Source organism: Trichogramma pretiosum, unplaced genomic scaffold (genome assembly GCF_000599845.2).
Source record: "Trichogramma pretiosum strain Unisexual culture from Peru unplaced genomic scaffold, Tpre_2.0 scaffold17, whole genome shotgun sequence".
Classification (NCBI taxonomy): domain Eukaryota; kingdom Metazoa; phylum Arthropoda; class Insecta; order Hymenoptera; family Trichogrammatidae; genus Trichogramma; species Trichogramma pretiosum.
The window spans coordinates 1605815-1627743 of NW_019641225.1; the positions used below are offsets into that span (position 1 = coordinate 1605815).

The 21929-nt window shown below is 41.8% G+C and overlaps 2 protein-coding genes and 1 non-coding gene across 3 annotated transcripts; 1 reads left to right on the forward strand and 2 right to left on the reverse strand.

Moving 5' to 3' along the window:
- Positions 1 to 814: 814 nt before the first annotated feature.
- LOC106649238 lies at positions 815 to 2783 on the reverse strand. The gene is made up of 3 exons (XM_014366541.1): positions 2426 to 2783; positions 2269 to 2334; positions 815 to 1038 (listed from the first exon to the last, which is right to left on the reverse strand). The coding sequence occupies exons 1-3, from the start codon at positions 2781 to 2783 to the stop codon at positions 815 to 817; spliced, it is 648 nt and encodes a 215-aa protein (XP_014222027.1).
- A 9142-nt stretch (positions 2784 to 11925) lies between these two features.
- On the forward strand, positions 11926 to 11996 carry Trnag-gcc. Its single transcript has one exon. It is a non-coding gene; the product is annotated as a tRNA-Gly (tRNA).
- Positions 11997 to 19966: 7970 nt separating this feature from the next.
- On the reverse strand, positions 19967 to 21146 carry LOC106649237. The gene is made up of 3 exons (XM_014366540.1): positions 20878 to 21146; positions 20375 to 20547; positions 19967 to 20277 (listed from the first exon to the last, which is right to left on the reverse strand). The coding sequence occupies exons 1-3, from the start codon at positions 21144 to 21146 to the stop codon at positions 19967 to 19969; spliced, it is 753 nt and encodes a 250-aa protein (XP_014222026.1).
- Positions 21147 to 21929: the final 783 nt, after the last annotated feature.

Genomic DNA, 21929 nt, shown 5'->3' on the forward strand with positions numbered 1-21929 from the left:
TTTGGATGTATTTGGTTAATGAGTGAGTGAGTGAGACATGAGTGATGCGAATGAAATTTTCTTTTATGAGATGGCATAAGTTTTAAAATAAAAAAAAAACTGATGAACAATGAAAATCCACGTACAACTATGCGACTTTCCATCATAATTTCACACCGGATGAAAGTATCATGGAAAAATTATTAAATACTAAAATACAGTACAACGAAGATTATAAAAATAAAGCGCGAGTCAACTTTGGATCGTAGTTGCAGTAGTGGTACTAGGTCAATTATTTGGTTTCAATGCGTATAGTTCAGCGGAAGAAACAAAAACGTCACGTTCGAAATTTTCTATACACGAGTCTCGTCGTTCGTCCTAATCCTATCAAACAAAAAAAAAAAACATCGCAGCCTCCGGTAAGAAATTGAGAAAGGGGAGAGATCATAATGCAATTATTAATACCGCGAAGCTACACGAGTGTTGTATTAATGCAAGGCGCTGCTGCTCGACTTTCCCAATTATGTAGCTCGGCCACCATGTACGCGAGAGAGAGTATAACCGTTGTTTCGTCCATTTTCACCCGAATTTTCCATGTTTTAATATCAAAGCACAAAGTAATCCGCGCGCTGCTGGCGCGAGTGCGACGATATTTTCAGTGCAAACGATCGCGATTACAAGTAAGAAATATATAATTATCGTCATTTAAATCATTAAAATTCACGCTTGAAGAATCATACGTCGTCGTCATAGTCATCATTCATTTTATATTATATAATAATAATCTTCACACGCGAAAAATGCTCGGACGTCTGGGTTGAACGTTTCGAGAAAATCACGTGATCGGAATGGCGTCGAGGGCTCGCTGCCAGCCGCCGTAGCCTCCGCCGTGATGCTCGCTCGCCGTGGCGTAGATGACCTCGTGTCCGCCGCCACCGCCGCCGCCCACCAGCTTTTTCAGGCCGATGATGGCGCTCAGCACCAGGGCGATCTTGGCCGTCAACAGGGCCGTGCCCGCCAGGAAGGCTATCTTGCCGAACGCCAGCTGCGCCATCATACCTAGCGTAGAGACAGAAAAAAAAGAGCAGCGCGTAAACAAAGAGGGCAAAAATTGGAGCATTGTTGTGTGTTTGTGTGTGTGCATACACACGTCGTAGAGTATATAGGTAGGTTAATGGTTTGGCCGATATGCCACTACTACTTTTTTCCTTCTTCTTCTTCATACCATATCAGGGTTAATGCGCGTATTACGCGCAAGCGCGCGTGAAGAAATGGGATATGTATGGTATTAACGGGCCAACAGCGAGCTAGTTCATATATAATCATCATTTGTTCATTCGCGTTGGGGATATAGATAAAGGCTGTATGCTCGATGCACAAAGATGAGGATCGTTTTGAAAGTGTTGTTGCTAGCTTCCGTGGCATTATCATTATTATTATCATTATTATGCGTGTACTCATTAAGCTCCGATCGTAACGTAATTACTTTATTTGAATAATGTAAGAATAATTTTTCAGAACCGAATAGCGATTGAAAACTTAGAAGGCAGCTGTCGACTTGTTAATTAATGACGGAGTACATTATCGCTTGTCACGGAGATGTGTAATTATAGCCTCGCGTGTGCGGCAACTTTTGTTGTTGCTCTTTTTTTTTTTTAAATAATGTAATAGACACAATGCATGATTTAAACCGTGTGTAAACTCTTCCGAGGTGTGTTTTTACCATATAATTGCCTTTTTTTTCTCAACTCTCTCGCGGGAAAGCAGGACCAATCGTTTTTCAAATATTTAACTGCGCGCGCGAGCGCGTGTGTCAGACTGTGTATGACACGGCGCATTTCACTCTCGGCACCGATGCAATTATTATATTATATTTACACGCGTTGAACGCGGTAAAATATCATAATTTCTCATGATCCAGTTTTGTCTATGCGAGAGAGAACGATGTGTTTCTCCAAAAGCGTTTCTTGTCGCTCGGCATTGTGTTTTATTTGCCCGCGCGCATGAGTGAGATTACAAAGGATTATAATGCAACCAGGATATACACTTGTTTTTGCCGCGCGTAAAACTAATGGTTAATTGGATGGAATGATTAAGCCCGATTTAGCGTTTAGCCGGATGAACTGTTATACTCGTTGACGTTGATTGTAACGGGTTACATGGCAATTATTCGACTGTGTATATTTGATGCCAATTACGCATATGTAATACGCTATCCTAACTTATTGGGCTTGCGAGATCGGATCGAAGCTACATTGAAATTTTATATCGACATTTGATATAGCTTACCTGCTAAAGCTAATCCTCCCATCATGATGCCACCCATTCCTCCTTTCTTGTCTTTCTTCCCTCTTCCTATTGAAAAAAAAATATCATGACAATGATAAAAATTATACATAATCAACCGCTAGCAAGTAACTCAATGCAATGCCTCAGAGGCCCTGACCTTCGAAAACGTCCCCGGGAATGGTGAGCTTGATGCTCCTCGACGTCACGTAATCGTTGAACTTCTTCTCCAGCATATCGTCCAAACTGCGTGACTGGCTCGTCGTCGCGTTCTCGAGTGACTGCTGCTCGAGCTTCTTCGCGGCGTTGGCGTCCTTCGTTATGGATATGTAGTCGTTCACCACGAGCGGCGAGTCATCCCTGATGGCTCCGTCCAGTATGTCCAAGCTCTTCTTCTTGAAGCAGTCGAAGGTGTTCTTCTCTTTGCTGCAGCGCTCGAAGAGCTTGACGTAGCCCTCGCCGGCGACCAAGCTCGCCAGAGCCATCAGGCCCAGGCCGACGAGCCAGAGCCTTCCCATGATCGCAGGCACTTGAATCAACGAACGAACGAAACGAGAACTACAACGAACAAACAACGGGGGTCGCGCGCACTTGTTTGAGATGACAGGCCGAGTGTGTGAGGATTCAACCAACTTCTGACCGACTGATCAAACACAGTTTCGTGGCCAGCACTCTTATATATACCTTCGTCGGCAACGACGACGACGAGTCTCTATGTGGAAAAACAGAGAAAAAGAAGAAGGGGTCTGTAGAGCAGTGCAGCAGCAGTAGCTGCATACGCGTGCGTGTGGCGGGCGCGCGGACTCCTCAAGCGCGGATACACAACACGCCTTTAGACCGGCTTAAAGCGAGCGCGAAGATATTAGCCGCGCAGCTAGAGCAGAGGTAGGCACAGGCAGGCAGGCAGGGGGGCATATTGTGTTGGCTCTCGTGCATTATATGGAGTGCGATCAGCGAGCCCCCTCGAGCATGCCTATTGCGGCGCGCGGGATAATTGTGTGCTGCTGCTGCCGCTGCTATATTAGCCCGAGCGAGGTGATGATATGTATATATATCTAGTACTACGATGCGCGAGCTCTGCGTATATACGTACGTACATATCCTCGTGACCCGCTTGCCAAACGAGCCAATCGCGAAGAAACAAGTGCAGCCGAGGCGGTGGCCTTGCGAGAGGTTTTTTTTTCTTGCAGGATTATAAAGTAAGAAAAAAAAAAGGAAGAGAAGCGGCTTTTGTGTTCCTCTAATCATAAAGATGCGCGCTCGGTATCACTATGGTACGCGTATAATTAGATATTTATGAGCTGCGTGTGTGTATGTGTATGCCGGTGGGGGTCAATGGTATCGAAAGCTCCAGTCGTACTCATATATGCATAAACACATTTCGCTGCAGCGAAAGAAATGGAAAATTCTTCTTTCGTCGTATTGCATACGCGTGTGTGCAAAAATAGAAAAAAAAAATTCTAGGAGGACTATAGGTAGGTTGTTGCTGCGAGGAAGAAAATAGCAAAGTGGATCAACTGCGTCGTAAACGACGTGTTCGGCGCACTCGCGCCGAGGCTTCGGCCTTTTTTTTCCTATTTTTAGAGAGAGAGAGAGAGAGAGAAACGCGCAGAAATAAAAATTATTACCTCCTAGCTGCAGCGCCGCGCATTTTTACATTTATATGTTCGCTATGTACTCGTATGTGTGTGTTTGGACGTATCGTAACAAGTATTTATGGACATACTTGCGAATATGCGCCCGATCATCGCGGAAAAAGCTCGCCTCGATCGACGAAATTTTCGCCCGAGCTCGAAAGTAGCAGTAGTAGTTATTGTATGTAGATCGAAATGTATCGTGATAAGACGTCGTTAGGCGCACTGTGTACTCGCTCGATCTGTCTACATACATAATAATAAGGTTTCATTTTTATACATTCGATACATGCGCGTTATAGACACGTAGACGCGCACCGGGCGATCTTTGGATTTTTCAGGCGAAATAGACCATGATAATCAGACCACGTATAAATATTTTTCTTTATTCCTCGATACAACATGTTTTATATACGTACGCGTGCTGATATTCTCTCCCTCCACTGCGGTAATTAAATTTATTCGTGCGAGTATCTGTTTGATTTAGCTCATTTTCTCCTTGTTTTCCCTTCGAGAGAGAGAGAAAAATCGACGTCACGCGCTCTCGAGTGTGTGTGTGTTTACGCGATCACGACTTTTTTCTCCATCGTCTTATAATTTAATTACGAGAAAATGAAAACAGGCGCAGGCATCACCCAAGAGAGCAGCGCGTGCGCGCGCGAAAAGATGTAAATGTTGTTCGAGCGCGAGAGACTCCGGATCTTCTCTCGTCGAGAACCGAACGGAGTATTAGGACTGTTATATTATAGCCTCGCGGTGTACACCTTGCGCGTAAGCATTTTTAACAGTTAATATTCGCAAGTAGTGCGCCTACTTTCAAATTTTATGCATCATATATTATTCATTAATTAGGAATAGACAGAGAAGAAGAAGAAGAAGAAGAAGGAAGAGCAGCTCGTCACTTTTCAGAGACGCCGCGCGCGTATTTACCCTACTAAAATTCGTAGCATATAAAGCGCGCGGGTATAAATCATCGACAATGCGTTTGCGAAATTTGCATATTTGCCGGCTAGCCGCAGAGCTCGTGACAAATTGCGCGTGTCTATCTCTCTCCTCTCCTCTGTGTCCGTCCGTCCGTTCGTTCGTTCGATGGGATCGTGTGCAACGTATTATACGATGCACACATATATCCCACAACAGAAATCTATTAAACTCATTTCGGGAAAAATAATGACTAACCTACATCGAGCTGGAGTTGAGAAAAAAACAACTACGCTACTGTCACATACAGCAGTACACAATAATAACTCGGCGCCCGATCTTAGATTGCAGAGTCGCGCGCGAGTCCAGTCCTTATGATACGTATACGTATGTCTGTCTCGCTTTTTTTTTAATCTGTGAGCAAGCGAAGATCAAGTGCAAGTTCGCGTCGCGTCAAGCGCACATCTGCACGCGCAGAGCCAGCTCTCGCCGCGCGGCCAAAAGGGGGATCCATGCACTTAACCCACTAAGTTCTCCGCGAAAATATGATACATGCGCGCGCTTTCAGCCTAGGCTTGAATTATGTCACTCGCTCGTGTAAATACTTCTCAGTTTTTTTTTCTCTTTGTTATAGTTATGCTGCTGCTGCTCTTTTCTACTCTCTTTCGTTTTGCCCAGTGAGAGAAAGAGAGAGAGAGAGGAACAAAGCTACGTGGAGTTTTACGCCGCGCGCGGCACGTGTAAGTAGAATTTCACGCTCCGGCGTGTAGATCTCGAGTGATCTCTGCCTTGCGCTAGGAAATACGTGTAATATACGCGCCGCATTTTCCGGTATGGCCGTTGATAATTTTCACTGAAAGGGATAGCTGCTGCTGCTGCTCCACTTGTCGTCGCCACGCTGAGGAGCAATTATTCACCGCGAGCGCGGATGATATATAGATAAGCTGCAGGAGGACGACGACGACGACGACGACGATGGGTAATGAAGAGAGAAAGTGTGTTATTGTTCGAAGCCGTATGTAGGTCTGATCTTGTTGCGCCAAGTTTTCGAATTACATTATCATTTATATACGCGAGCGTATCGAGCGAAAATTTGTCGGCGAGGCGCGAAATCGACATCAAAATCAAAGAATAATACAATTAATTAATGATTGATGTTAAAGATTCTTAAAATTGATAAAAAAAAGCTTAATTTTTGTCATCGCGAATATTGTGCAAAAACTCAAATGTTCTTTTTAAACTGCAAAGCAATTTTTTTTTAATACATTTATTTCGTTTTATTATCAAGTTTATCAGATGGTTTACCAGCTCAAATGGCTTCTAATGCACGATGCATTCGTAACTGTATTGTTGTTCGAGAACTATTTTGAGAAGTTACACCTATTTAATTTTTCCTTCAAACGACTTTCTGACATCTCAGCTAGGACTTTTGCTATCTCGATAAGCTGTTTTTCGTTCTTGGGTTGATAGTTGTTTTCGATCACTCGTGACAGCTTGTTTCTTTTTCTTTGTACACTGATCTTTGATGAGCCTTTATTTGTTGGTGTCCTATCGAATGGTCCTTCCAAGTAAATGCTGTGTGTCACACTTGGCACTCGCATAGTCTTTTTGACTTCTGTGAATTACAATAAGATGAAGTTTTAAGTAGTTTTTTGGGGTGAACGCTTTTTGAAACACGTTGCTTGTAATCGTTCAGTCGTTCCGTGAAATGACTGTTTATGTTGCTTCATATTGTTTTGCTGCGTGAATGTTTTCTGACATACGTCGCATAGTCTTCTGAAGACATTCTTAATTCTGAAGACATTCATCACAGTTACATTATTTTTCAGATGACTTCAGAATTTCGCTGTAATCTTTGTTATGCTCTAGAATGAGCTAGGAAGCTCCAATCAAAATGTTGAAACTGTCAAAATTTATTAAAATTTGACAGGGAATTCGAAAAAAATTTTTTCAAATTTTTTTACCGGAACTTCTGAGTTCCAGGAACCGTTTTTCATAAAAAAAGCGTTTTTTAGAGATAGATGCTATCGCCTTCAATTAAAAAATTTGGAAAAATTCAAAGTTGTTTGGATTGTTGAAAAGTATTTTTGTGAATTTTTTCAGATTTTTTAATTACTTCAAGCCTTCAGAATAAATATAGATAAAAAATGGACGTTTGTAGGGGTAGAGGGGGTAGGAAGGGGGAGTGGGTCTAAAATTTTGGTTTTGGGACCTTTATACCATGTACTATAACATACCAAAAGCGCGCCAAGATCGGTGACATACGAGCGCAGGTTTATTTAAAAAATTATGAGCCTTACCCCTGTATATTACGCGTTGAATGAATCTCGCGCTAAAATTCTGGCCTCCCCAACAAATCTGTGAAACCTATAACTAAAAAAAAAAAAAATAATTTTATTATATAAATACCTTCACATTATATAAAAACCTCCGTATGGAAATGGTTATAAATATACGATTATTAAGCCGATGTACTTCGGCGAATCTAATTAGTAGCTTCGAAGTGTGTAATGAAATTTTGTTGGATGAGATGATGAAATTTTCAGGAATTGTAATAGTAAAAAATTAAACTCGTTTCCTTAACACTTGGACTTAGCCCATAATGTCCAGCTTTAAACCAGTATTGGACGATAGTAGAAAGATCAAAGGTAGTAATGTTAAAAGTGCTGCAAGACTTGAACAAATATTTTTTCTTGAAAACCTTCTTCATTTATTTTTAGAAGGTAGTGCTTTTCGGGTACATTATGCAGCATTAAAAATAACTTTAGAAGGATCTCCTATTCAAGGAAGTGACGATCCAAGTACCGGTCAAATTAAAATTTGTTGCGACCGGACAATCACAGACAAAATTATCCCGCCAATTATCGATATAAAAGGTTTGCCGTACAATTAAATGGCAGCTTATTTCGTAGAAATTGGGAAGTATTACCAACGTAAACCAGACATATCTGAAACGAGTGAAGAAATGATTATTGGTTTGTACGCACACTATGCAGCCAGTCATCTTGTAAAACATCAAAGTAATAATTCCGACCGATTTGAGCCTAAAATTGTCTTTGATAAAGAATATCAAAAGGTTTCAAAAAAGTACTCATATCCTCCCGACAAAGTGCTACCACAAGACGTTGTTGAATCTATAACCAACCCAGGCACTGTTTTAGGAGAAATCTTTTTAACAGATGCAGGAACAATCGACTCGGGGAAGTTGACAAAGTTAGTGGAAGATAATGTAACCTCTTTCCCTAAGCAAGAAATGCGCAAGTGTTTTCTTCAACGAATTGGATGGACTGAAGTAGTTAAAAAATTTAAAAGAAGTTAATGAAGCAGACAACACAGGAAAATTAAGCTCAAACATAAAAAAGCAAATACTACTGGGTAAGGATTAGAAATTTTTAATAAACCTGCGCTCATATGTCACCGATCTTGACGTGCTTTTGGTATGTTATAGTACATAATAAAAAAGTGCCAAAACCAAAATTTTGGACCCCCTCCCCCCTCCTACCCCGTTACTCCCCAATAAACGTTCATTTTCCATATTTATTCTGAAGGCCTGAAGTAATAAAAAAATTTGAAACAATTCATAACAATACTTTTTAACAATCCAAACAAACATGAATTTTTTCAGATTTTTTTGAATGCTTCAGGCCTTCAGAAAAAAATCATTGAAAATTTTGAAAATTCATGTATGGTGCTGCAATGCAATACAAAGCCCGATCTTTTTTCACTTATTTTTGGTATCAAAATACATAACCTCAAATTTTTTCAGATTTTTTCAGAGAGGACTCTGACTTCTAGAGCCGAAAAACGCCCTTTTTTAACGAAAATAGTTTTATTAGGGCAATACAATGCCTTGAAAAATCTGGAAAAAATTTTTTCTCAATTTCTTCGTCGAAATACATTACCTTGAAATTTTTTTAATTTTTTAATTGAAGGCGATAGCATCTATGGCTGAAAAACGCTTTTTTAAAGAAAAAAGATTCGTGGAACCCAAAGGTTGCGGTAAAAAAATTTGATAATATATTTTTTTAATTTCTTGTCAAATTTTAATAAATTTTGACCGTTTCAAGTTTTCGATTTCCTAGCTCAAGCTAGAGCATAGCAAAGGTTAATGCGAAATTCTGAAGACATCTGAAAAATAATTTAACTATGATGAATGTCGAATGCAAGATCAAGCACACCCGCTGAAGAATCAATCACGTTTTATCAAAGGCTCAAGCAAATTACAGTGCAATCAAATTCCAATCAAAGAGCTCCAACCAATCAAAAGAGACGCTGTCATCTTCAATTCGCTCGAATTCTTCACATTCACAATCAAGCACACGCACTAAAGAATCAATTACGGTATCTGACAAGACTCAAAATATTCAACCGGATTTATTACCAATAAGCGAACATACGTTAGAAATGACATCTTCATCAATAAACAACTTTGATGATTCCAATTTCCACACGAGTTGGCCCGCTGAATCATCGTCGACGATATCATTGCCGGTTTTACCAAATCATTCAAAACTTACTGCAAATTGTAATAATTTGATAAAAAAATCAACCGTTTCATCTCAGTTAGCATCCGCACAAAATTTATCAAATATAGACACGTCAGTTGAATCGATTTTATTGGAACGAGACACAGACTTACCTACATCGATTCATTATCCCGATGTTATTGAGCCAGCAAAATGTAATTGTTTGAAAACGCCACCACTAGATGGCGTTGACTCACGGAGTCGCACGCGCAGTCAAAGCAGGTGAGTTCTCTGCATAAGGTAGAGCTCGGCTTACCGCATAGCTTGATTCCTTGCCATAATCGTAATATTAAATTTTTGAATTTAAAAAACGTTCGATTATGTGTACTAACAAGTTTCATGTGTACGAATGATACCTTGCCCCTGGCAGAGTCCTATAAACGGATCGTGCCTTGAGTGAATGGTAAGCCACTGTAAATTATACTTTTATATTAAAATCATATCCAGATTTTCATGAAAACTATTTTTAATTTTTTTAATTTTACAATTTAAATAAAAATTAACCTTAAAAAAATTACATAGAAAATACTCTTCAAGGCAACCAGGCTAAAAACGCCTCTGACTCAAATTCCTCATAGCTTTTATTTTTTATCTGCGTTTTGTGGTGGCAATGAAACTGCATAAAATCCATATATTTTATAAAATCTTTGGTGCTGGGCCAAAGCAATCGATACGATTTTCGTCCACGCCCAAGATGAAGCTGCAGAGTCACATATTTGCGGCGAAGTTTGGTCCACAATCTTCTCGAATCATATTCTGAAAAAAAATAATTATAAAGTAAATATAATACTAATAAAGTAATAATATAATAATAAAGTAATAATAAGTACTAACCAGACATGGGCTCGTAAGGCTCATCTCAATCATCCATCCGTTTATTCATTTTGGCAGCTATTTCTCGGAATACTCTGGCTCGTTCCGCACGATTTTTGCGATTCTCGTGATAAAAGCAATACAACAAATGATTTTGCTTAATCAAAGCGATGAATTCTATTGTTTTGCAGTTCATTTTTAAGAAATATATTTTTTGTGTTAGTACATCCGATATAGATCTGCGTCTGAGCTGATGTGCGTCTGTGCAGAGAATGCCGATCGTGTGCTCCAACAGTATAGCTAGCCGACGTCGTGCTATCGTGTCGCGTAAAACGAAGTAGTTCTGCGTATTCTATCGGGCTAGCTGTTTTTGTTAAACCTATATGCTTTTGTTTAGCCATGCACGTTACGACGCTCATGTTCGTCAATCCCATATTCTAGCCGTTTTTATAAATTTTGACTTGCGTTCACTTCGATACTCTTTGTCTATCTTGCTCTTGTGAAAAAAAAGTAATTTACCAGTGCGTCCACAAGTTTTTTCGTGTTTCATTTTTGATTATATATCGATTTTTAATTGATTATTCATTTTATATTAATATATTATCATGCCTAATTACACGCCAAATAAGATCAATATCGAACTCATGCGATTCATGTGGGATAATAATTTCAGCAATGAGGAAATCGCGAATGGCATGAATTGTAGTGTGAGAACAGTGAGAAGATGGGGTGTGAAATTCATGGACGAGCTCGAATGTCGTGCTCGAACTGTCGTGCTCGAACTGTCGTGCACATGTACCGACTGTCAAGTCAATAATAGTCATCCATGGAAGTTGAGTGATCGACAATTGCTGGAGATCGCTAAGGAAATGACTGAAAATCTATTTCAGGCAGTTCGAAACCTTCCCTAGGTCTATGAATTTAATGTGAATTAACGCACAATAAGAGAGAGTTTACGAAGACGCGCAGGTTTTAGATGCTGCAATCCATCAGTTAAGGCTGAAATCAACGTTCATCACGAATTTACCAGGCTGCAATATGCCATGCGGTTTCAAGGCTGGACAGACGAGCAGTGGCGAAGGACTATTGCCGTGGATGAGAAGGTTTTTTCAACGATTACGGATGGTAAGTTCTTTTTTAAGGGCTTAAATTTTTTAAAAATTTTTTCTGTAAAAGAATCAAAGTATTTAATTGCATTAAAGGCTCAAAGGGGGCTTACATAATTTCATATTTTTTTAATAGTATATTAAGCTGAAAAAGCTCTTATGCCTGTTTTCTAAAAAATAATATTTTTAAGGGGGCTTAAAAAATTATATATTTCTATTTATAGTATAGTATTAAGCAGAAAAAGTGAAAAAAAATTTTTTTCAGAAAACAGGCATAAGAGCCTTTTTCAATACCCCCTTTGAAAGTACTTTGTCCAATTAAATACTTACAAACACTTAAATTAACTGGTATAAGTCTATGAACCTTCAGCGATAAGCATTTGGGATATCTAAGTTGTTTGCCGTAAGATTCCAAGTGTTTGCATGACACGATTGAGTTGTATGTCATTTCATTTTCTTTGATGAATCATTATCACTGGACTTGAACAAGGATACTTCAATATTACTTTAAAAATAATATTGATCTCTTATAATTGATCGAAATTACGGAAATGACTGAAAATAGTGGCAGACCCCACATATGTTGTATTTTTTACTATATCAGTCTCTCTGTGTGCTAAATATTTCATATATTTTGGTATTTTCGCAATTCTCTCATCAGCATCGGTGGTTCAATGGTAGAATGCTCGCCTGCCACGCGGGCGATCCGGGTTCGATTCCCGGCCGATGCACATCTCTTTTTTGTTCATAATTGAATTGATATAATTTTTGTGAAAATTTTTTGCTACGCCATCAGAGAAGTTGTTGAGTAATATGGGCTTTTTGTTAGAAAAATACGTACAATTATTTCATGTACTTTATTGTTAACGAAAATTATTTCGGAGATTTCTCCTAGTTTTCGTGCACAAAGTTTTTCGCAAACGTATGAACAGTTTTCATCATAGTGCACGAGATAATTTTAAAATATAGTAGGGTGGTTAACCTTGCTATGCTAGGGATGCATACGGACACTCGTATAGCATATACAACATCCCCCACCGGTACAATTTTGTTTATAAAATCATTTAAAGATAACATATTTTCAATGAAATATTTTATTTACAAAAAATTTTAGTACAACGTTTTCCCCTGAATAGGCAATATATTTATCTCTACTATTTATACAGAATTCATTACTTTTCAAATGTTATCAAAGCTTGTCTAATGCAGCTTCACTTTCGTAGTGATAACTGCGGCGGTCACTGCTTCTACTGATGTAACGCAATCGACTTCTTGATCTAATTCGGCCAGATCCTCCTCTCGACGAACAAGAGTTTCTACCCAATTCCAATTTTAGATGAAATTTTTTAATGTATTGATACCTAACCAAGGGGACTGGTCAGCAAGTAAAACAATACGAAACCTAGCACAGCCTAGCGGAGGGAAGAAAGGCGATTTTTTCTTTTGCTTTCTCTAAAAATTCGTGAACTTCAGATCAAAAGAATGATCTTTAACATTTTTAATTATTCGAACAAGGAACAGAGCATAATGCTCGGCATTGCATATGTGCGACTAAATAATAAATAGACCTTTTCGATGCTCTGCATTGGTATTTTTCGGTCTTAGAGGTTTGAGTTGACTATGGATCTTTCTATAGGCCTTTTCTACAGGCTAAGAGAGCATTCTTTTTAACTTTGAAGGATGCATAAAGCTCAAAATTTTATAATTATAATAAAACAACTTGACAGAAAAAAATGTATTTTATTATAAACAGTACTTCCTAAGACACTAAGATTATTTGTCAAAAATTAACTAAATAACAACTGAATGTAATGTTCTTATTTTATTTTAAAAAATACAATACTGAAAGTCGAAAAGAACTGTAATTAAAAATATTCACTATAATTTGTCAGGTACTTGATTTAAATGATAATGATTCATGTATGATTATCCTTAAATCATGAGCGTATGAATTTTTCAAAATTAACATTTTTCACGTCTCGTTCCTCGGCCAAGCGTAACTTTTTTTCCGGCGACTATTCGTCTCCTTGGTTTCTTGGTGTGCTGCACCGTCGTAAACATTGACGATCTCTCGAATCACGTGCTGGCCAAAAGGAAAGCCACCGTCCGATCCTTCGGTCTCGGTCCTGTAGGGTGTGATGAACGACGAAGATGGATATCCCGTATGTTGCTGATAACCGGCATGATTGTTGGGCAAATTCAAATTCAATCCCCCACCGTATCCATTATGAAGTCCTCCCGACAGCGGGCTCTGTCCATACCCGAAACCGGAATTTGGATAGTATCCCTGGTTGAATCCTGTAATTAGCAGAAATATATCACGATTTCATAGTTGCATCGATTAATTACACTGTGTGAGAGCTATCGGCTATGTCTCTACTTTCGCGTTTATCAATGCCCCAACTGTTTCATTCGTCTTACTTTTAATTTTAAAATCGTTTCGTATGCGTACTAAGATATCTAGGCGCGAAGTTTTTTTTTTGTAATAAAAACTTGATTGATGTATGATTATATTTGGAGCGTATCCAAGACGCACGTGGTTGTGCATTTTATTTTCATAACTGTTGCGAATGAGATCCCGATCTAGGTAAAAACATGCTGAGCTGGGATTTCAATTATCTCGGCAAATTGATTAATTAAAAAAAGAGTTTTATCTAATTGTTACAGTTTAAGGCGTGCATGATACTATCAGTTGCATGTAACTATTTTCAAAGGTGCCAATTTTTCATAAATTTTGGTAAATAAAAAACAGGAAAAAATCGTGTCAATAGTAATAACCATGTGTTCCTTGGTTGTAGCCCGATCCTCCAGATCCGCCGAAAAACGTGTTCCATCCGAGCAATCCAGCCACGAACAGGGCGATCTTCGTGAGAATGAGCGCCTTCTTGGTAATGACGATGAGCACGCCAAAGAGCAGCGGCAGCAGCGAGGCCAAGTTGAACTTGAAGCCGAGCAGAAACGGCAGCACGAGATGCCTCACGAGCATCTTTCCTGTGAACGATAAAGCAGAGAATTAGCTTTGCCGGCGAGCGCGCGTATATTAAAGCGTGTATAACAGGCGCCGCGGCGCGACGCTATCGCGGCTCTCGCGATCATGTTGTTGTATCCTTGGCCGTGAACGTCGTCGTATTATAGTGTTGCTCGTGCGGCGGTGAGCGGCGCGGCAGCAGCAGCAGCAGCTGTGCAGTGGCCTTCGCGTCGAGGCCGCACGCATCGCGTCGGCGCCGCGTCTTTAGCCTTGAACTTGACTTCATTCACGGCCGTCGGTACGGCAGTAGTCGCGCAGGTGACTCTCGAGGCTGTTGCCGTCGTTGCCGCTGCTGCTGCTGCTGCGCGCAGCATGCGAGGCATTTAATGCGAAATATAGGTCGGTCGTTGACCCACCGTAGCGCGCGACGCTTGTGTTTTCTATACATACGCGTTGTACGCGTTGCGTTTACGCTCCTGTATGGAATAATACGTGCGTGTTTCAATAACAAAATTTTTTGAGTGAACGTTTTTATTGATTTTTTGTTCGTTTTATCATGTAGTTGCTCCGTTTTAAAATTGAAGTGTTAAATCGATTTTATACGATCAACATTCTTAAATAAGACGAGCGCACTGCGCTGTATACGCTCATTAATACCTATTAAAAATAAACAAATTATAGAATCTCTGGTAGATATGCTCAATATTTTGTGGCTATTTTTGGGCTAACGAACATATTCTTTATCAAAAAAATTATTTCATTTAATAGGCCGTTATTTACAATATTTATATAATTATTCTTACTTTGCCACTTGCTGGTTTACAAATATAGGTACTCGCCATCTATCGATGAAGGCTCTCATCTAAAATACTACTATTAAACTAGCATTATCGAGTTTGAAGTGGTTAAAAACTGGATTTTTCGTAGTTTCGATTTGACTGAAAGTTTCGATTAAGTGCATCATACTCGCTTTTTATCATTTTATATTATTATCCAAATGAGAATTTTATATCATTATTTTGAATCATTTAAAAAAAAAGAGCAATCTTTTGTTTTGATGAATTTGAAATTTGCTTATTGGGATTGTAGAATCAAAATTAAAAGTGTTTTAAAAGCTCGCTCTATTTCTATTTCAATTCATGACTTTAATTCGATCAACACCTTCGATTCGATTCGATCCGGAAGTCATTTAAATGCAAATAAACACTTTGCAGAGTATAGTATCTACTTATTTTGCGCGCTCGACCGAACACCTGTTTACGGTCATTTAAAAAGTCTCGACGCGTTTATTATTATTATTCTTTTTTTTCGTTAATACATTAATTTACGAGTTATGGTTATATACGTCGTAAAAAAGGAGCTGCTGCTGCTGCAGCCGCGAGCTTTAACGACAAACATCTCTCTCGCTCTCTTACCGCTGCCGAGCTGCCTGTTATGGTAATGATGATGGCCCAGCCTCTCGTCCATTACAAATTCAAGCACTCCGTTCTCGGTGGACAGCGTCGGGCCGACTCTCATCTGCAGGCCCGGATAGATGTAACCCAGATCCCACTTGACGTTGCGACGCTCGAGCATCCTCGAGGCGGCGCGCAGCACGTTGCCGAAGTCCTTGGGGTCCCAGTCGAGATCGAGCAAATTCGCCGCTCTGCCCTCACCCTGGTTCTCGGCTTTGAGCAATTGGACGTTGCCGAAGTCAAGGCACTGGTCGTCGTTCCAGGACTCGATGGCCGTCAGGGCGCCCCGATTCAGGCACTCGAGGGTGCTGTGCTGGCGCTTCGAGAAGCAGACCTGCAGCGCGTCGTTGAACGTGTGCGGCTGTTTCTGTTGCTGCTGATGATGATCCTGATCGATGATCGGCGGCAGAGGCGGCTCCACTGATTGCGAGGAGGTTTGCGACGGCTCTTGGCGCGAGTCCGCCGCCGCCTTGGCTTGATTGGGATCGAGCATGACGGTGAGGGCCGTCGAGCCCAGCAGCAGCATGTTCGAGTACAGTCGCAGTAAACTCAGCATCTCGAATTCTTTGGCATATGATTATTTGGTATCGATGATTTGGAACGAATTTTATACGTTATCGTTCACATCCTATATAAACGGATCCATTCGGCCATTGTACTAAACGATCCACGAAACGGGGTCCTCTGGGCCCATTCGATTGCCAAACACGTAGAGGACACTTTCGTTGCAATTTCACTTGTTACACCCGGTGTCGCGTGTTTCACTTTCGTTTTGACTCGAAGACTCGACGAAAAATATATTATGTGTGTATAATCGAGCACCCACGTCACGTGAGACACACACACACATTTACGTACGACCCGAGGAAGATCCCGAGACTGACTGCTGTACCCCGATGGGATTCCACCTAACTATATAGACTTTCGCACGCACACTTAGGGCGTCGGTGGAAAATATAACGATACAATCGGTTTCACTCGGGAAGATTGGCCTAGGCCTGATGCGTGTATTAGCTGCTGCGAGGCGAAAGTGACTACGACTACGGCTTCTTTTGTCTCGGGCGCATCGGGCGGATGATCCTCTCTGCGTACCGTGGAGTGCGTATATATACATGAAACACGCCGCACGGCAAAAGTTACGGCGGATGCACAAGTCTTGCCTTGGATATTGCACTTGGGCCAGCTGTAAACGAAGCAGCAACAAACAAAAAAAGTGGACGTATCAAGGAAAGCTGAATTGTTCGTCGAGTTTGATACGCGCGCCGCGTCAGTGACACACACACACACACAGGAGGAGAAAGAGGAGGAAGGAGAGATTTTATTATATTTCACTTCGCGAGCTTATTGTTAGGTGAATTTTTCAAACTTAAAGTAGAAAATGCATTTTAGGAGTTTTGATTTTTACAACGACGATGCGCGCGGTCGAGGTAAATATTTTGGAAAGTTTGTGCGGTTTCGACTCCTTTATTTATTTTTTTTTAAGTGTTATCATCGATGCTCGCTCGTACACATACATTGCCCGCTGCTGCTTCTGCTGCTCTTTGCGAAACAGTAAACCGAAAGAAAGAAAAGAGAAAAAAAAAGAACAAGAAACATTCACATTGCTGCTGCTGCTGCTCGTTTATACCCACACGACATAAAAAGCAAAGTGAATGCTCGCGCACATATAAATGTACGCACGTCGCGCGGAATACTTTTTCCGTTTTCTGGTGTATGTAATGTAAGGCCTGTCTCGTGTAATACACACACGTAGTACGCTACTTTCATCTCGAGCATTTTGAGCGTTTTGCGACCCCGAAAAAAAATCATCATCGTCCGTCGTCGTTGGACATCGTTCTGCGGTTTGACGCTTCGATCCTCTTACATTATATGCACGATGTGTACGAAGGCACACGAGATATAATAATTGTTATTGCCGCGCGACGCTATATGCGAATGGAAGCTGGAAATTACGCACGCTCGATTGGAAAAATTTTTGCAAATTATCATATTTTCGCGCGCGGGCAAGACTGGCATCGTTAATTCAAAGTGAAAGTACACAACGCAACTACAATGCGAGCTGCGCGCGAGCGATGAGAAAGTATAACCGTAATATGTGCGTCATTGCACCCCCCGTTGGCGCGGTACACATTTTATATTTTATATCGACGGTATCCGATGTTGTTGTTTTTTTTTTGCGCTCCCGCGATATGTCCTGAATAAAATGTCCCGTCATTGGCACATATATTTCACGCGTTAGATCGTACGAGTGTTTTTAAAATCATCGAGATTTTTTTTTTCTTTCTCGCGAGCAGTTACACACGTTCTCATCTGAGTCTGTATGTATAAGTCAATTAGCGAAGCCTGCGCGAAAGCCCCGCCTCATTGTTCGCCGGCCGATATTTTTATTAACCCATAAAACTTTTACTTCTGACTCTTTTCTCTTTAACAGTTCGTATCAATGTACAATAAGGTGGATTGGGTGGTATTAATAGCAAAGTCGTTATTTAATAATACAACATTAAGATTTATTTAATAAATAAGTTACAATAAATCGAGCCGCTGCTCGCTCGCTTGGCGGCAAGCTCTCGGCTCGAACATGTAGTGTTTTTTCTTTTTTGCTTTACTTTTATAATAATATAATATAAAATAATCATTGGACAAAAATGATCTCTTTGTGGCGCGATATACAATGGACGAGTGATTGCTGACTGGTTTTGGGGGGGAGGGTCGAGTCCTCCGGTGCGGGGCAACGACGTGTTCCTGTAAAACGAGGAGCACTCGCGTTTTGATCCGCACACAGCAGATAGAGGACTCAGGCCCCTGTGTGTTGCGGGGGGAGCAGTTTCGATGAGAGAGAGACAGACGATGATTTTTTTCCATTTTTTTTTATTTTTACAAAAAAATCACACGCGTGACCACACCACCGTCGTCGGTCTGCAGTCTCGATATATATTCTCACTTTCTCACTCTTGGGAAGGTGGAGAAGATAAAACAATGAAAAACGAAAGAAGAAAGAGAGAAGAGGAGTTTTGCGCGAAGTGCAAGAGATTTAAAGGGGGTTGTGGGGTGGTAGTCTGTCTGCAGTGTCACTGAGTCCGAGTCACTTCTGTCGCGTCGATTGGCCGTCTTTGGATGCGAATTTGATATGCCACTGTTTGGCCTCGGCGTCGAAGCTCGCGGCGACGATCCCCCGCTCAACAATGAAACAACGTCGAGGGTACAGTCGTCGCGGAATCGGCCGAAGCTATCGAAAGCGATGTCAAATCGTTTCCCGTTTTTTTTTTTTTTTTTTTTGAAATTTTCATAACAAAAACGTCGTTACGGTCGAGTGTCCGTGTCGAGGGGAAGATAATAATAACAACAACAACAATTGCGCGTGTGGTTGCGGTAACAGTGGCAACGACAACGCATTAATACAATGTATAACAATTACGATGATGCGATTTTGATGAAGACGAAGAGAAAAGACGAAGATAAAGAAGAAGAATAAGATGAGAGGCTCAAAATCGCATCGCGTCACCGGTCATGTGTGTCTCTTTGGCAGTCGAGTGTCGAGTTTATAAAATAAGTTAATATTCGTCAAGAAACGTCGTCGTCGTCGTCATCGTCCTTGTCTCTCTCGAGTCGCTGGGAGAATCACAAAGGATGAGGAGGAACAGGCGGTGCTTAGTGAAGAAGAAGAAGACGTATGGAAGAAGAATTAGAAGTAGAGTTGAGCTTGAGCTTTTTTTTTTCTTTTTGACCGCGAGACTCGGCGGGCGGGGTGGATCACGAGAGCTGCTTGCTGCAATCGTGTGCTTGGCTTTTTACTAATAATATAATAATAATTAAGTTTGCGTGGAATCATGTGGACGATGAGAGACAACAATTATTAAAATTACGAACGCCATTGATGAGATATTCGGGGTGTGAAATGAACCCGCGAATATATTTTTGGATGAAGATGATGAAGATGATGCGTGTGGATGATCTGATGTGGTCGATGAAGAGAATGTCTCGACCCTTTACACAGACGCGCACGCGCACACGCACCGATACACGACACGCACGCACGTCAACGCGCATAAATGAGAAAAAATTGCGTCTTATGCGAGCTCGCGTGCGTGCGTTAATTTTTTTTTTCTTTTTTTCGTCGGGGGTCGTGCGTGCGCGCGTGTCGCGAGAGAGATAGAGAGCAGAGCAGAGATGAAGAGTTTTTTAAAAAAAAAAAGTCATAACAACGAAGCAACGAGGTTTAGAGGGAGGATGATCGTGTGCGCGCTGCCTTCGATTCGAAGAAATCAGCTCGTTATCCGTCTTAGGCGCTCGTTGGCTTGTGGGCGGCGTAGGCCATCTCGAGGGATCGGGCCCAGCCGCCGCCGTGATGCTCCTCGTGATGGTGTGGGATCTCGTGGCTGACCACTTCGTAGCTCTGGTGCTTGTTGCCGAAGAGTTTCTGGAGCAGCAGAACGGCGGAGATGATGAGGGCGACCTTGCCGATGATCAGGGCTTTGAAGGCGAGCAGGGCCAGACCACCGAGGAGGATGGGGATGAGAGCGGCGGCCTTGAGCTTCAGCAGGAGGAGGATAGGCAGCAGAGATTTGACGATCTTCTTCTTTTTGCCGCGGGCTGTGTGGAAGAAACAAATATGCAATTGCGACGTTTAGTTACGTTTCTTTTTTTTTTAATTCTGAAAATAAAAGAGAAAATTGAAATGATCCCTCACCTTCTCCGAGGGAGCGGGAGAGCTCCTCGGGCATGGACAGCTCGACGGTGTGGGTCGAGAGGAAGCGGGCCGCGCGATCGTAGAGGACGTCGTTGACGGCGCTCTCGCGGGCCTCGAGCTCGGTGGGCAGGCTAGCCTCGATGTCGTTCAGCGACCTGGCGTTGTCGGCGCGGCTGCAAAAATCATAAAATCGCAAAATAAATAACGATGAACAAAAAAAAAAAAACACGATTTAGCTCCTTCGACGAGCTTTTTTGCAACGAGATCGGTTTCGATTCGGAAGGAAACGTATCCTTTACAGCGCAGCGATCGGCGGCTGCAGGCTGCAGCACAGCGGCAGTGCCGTAACGGGAGTGTACTTTCGCTTCGCGAGCCGATGCCGCCGCCGCTACCACTGCTGCTGCTGTTGCTTAGATAACTCTCGCGTCTACGTATATATCTATGTATACGATTTCAACCGATCGAAAGGAAAAGGACTCGTGCTCGTGTGCTCGTATTCTCACCTGTTGGCCTTGGCTTCCTCGCTCTGGACGATTTTCACACCGTCGACCACGTTGATCTCCGCGGATCTCGCGGCCCTGTCGACGAATCTCAACGCCTTCAGCTTGAGGCACGTCGCGATGTCCGAGTCGCTCGAGCACGAGCTGTAGACGTCGTAGGCCTGCTCCAGAAGACTGCCCTGTGGCTGCTGTACCGGCTCCTGTTGCAACGGTTGGCCGAGGCAGCAGCTGCTCAAGGCGACGACGCAGACGATCAAGGCGATTTTCATCATTTTGATTGTGTTGTGTGTGTTTGTTGTGAACAATTGTTAAACTGATACACTATTTTTATTTATATATAGCACCCAAACTGTCGTTGGCTTGCTACTTCTTTTTTCTTCTTTTCTTTGAGCACGACGAGCGATGCTACGATGTCCGTCTCACGATTGAGTCTCTTTTCTTCGCAAAAACAAAAAAAAGAACTTCTTCCTTCTTCTTCTTCTTCTGCGGGGGCTTACGATAACGACGACGATCGGATCGACACTGACGAAAAGAATCGGGAACCTGGCTTTTATGCTGATGCCCGATCGGGGACCGGCCGTACGTTTTTGAAATTTTTGATGGCCCCCACCACGGTGACCCTTTGCCGTGTGTGCTTGCCGTATACCGCAAAAGCAGGCAAGCAGAGGAGGTGCACTTGTGAATAGCGGGCCCACCGAGCCAAGTCACGATGTGCTGCCGTTCGTCTTTGCCTCTCTTTCTTTCTTTCATTCTTTCGGGGCGCGTACGTGTGTATTTTGTGTCCGTGTGTGTGTCCGTTGGTCACTCGGCTCATCGGGCCGCGGTTCGTCGCCTTGCACAAACATACACACATGTATACACAATACATAATTCCTCTCCCTGTGTGTGCACAAGACTCGTTTCTTTCCTTCTCTTTCTAGGCTTTCTCCGCCGGTGTGTCCGACGACGACCGCCGAAGGGGTCCTCTTCTCCTTACTTTTCACCTTCTTTCACCTCCCATGATACGGCATCCTCTCTGCCCACCTCCTTTTTTTTGTTTTTTTTTGTTTTTTTTA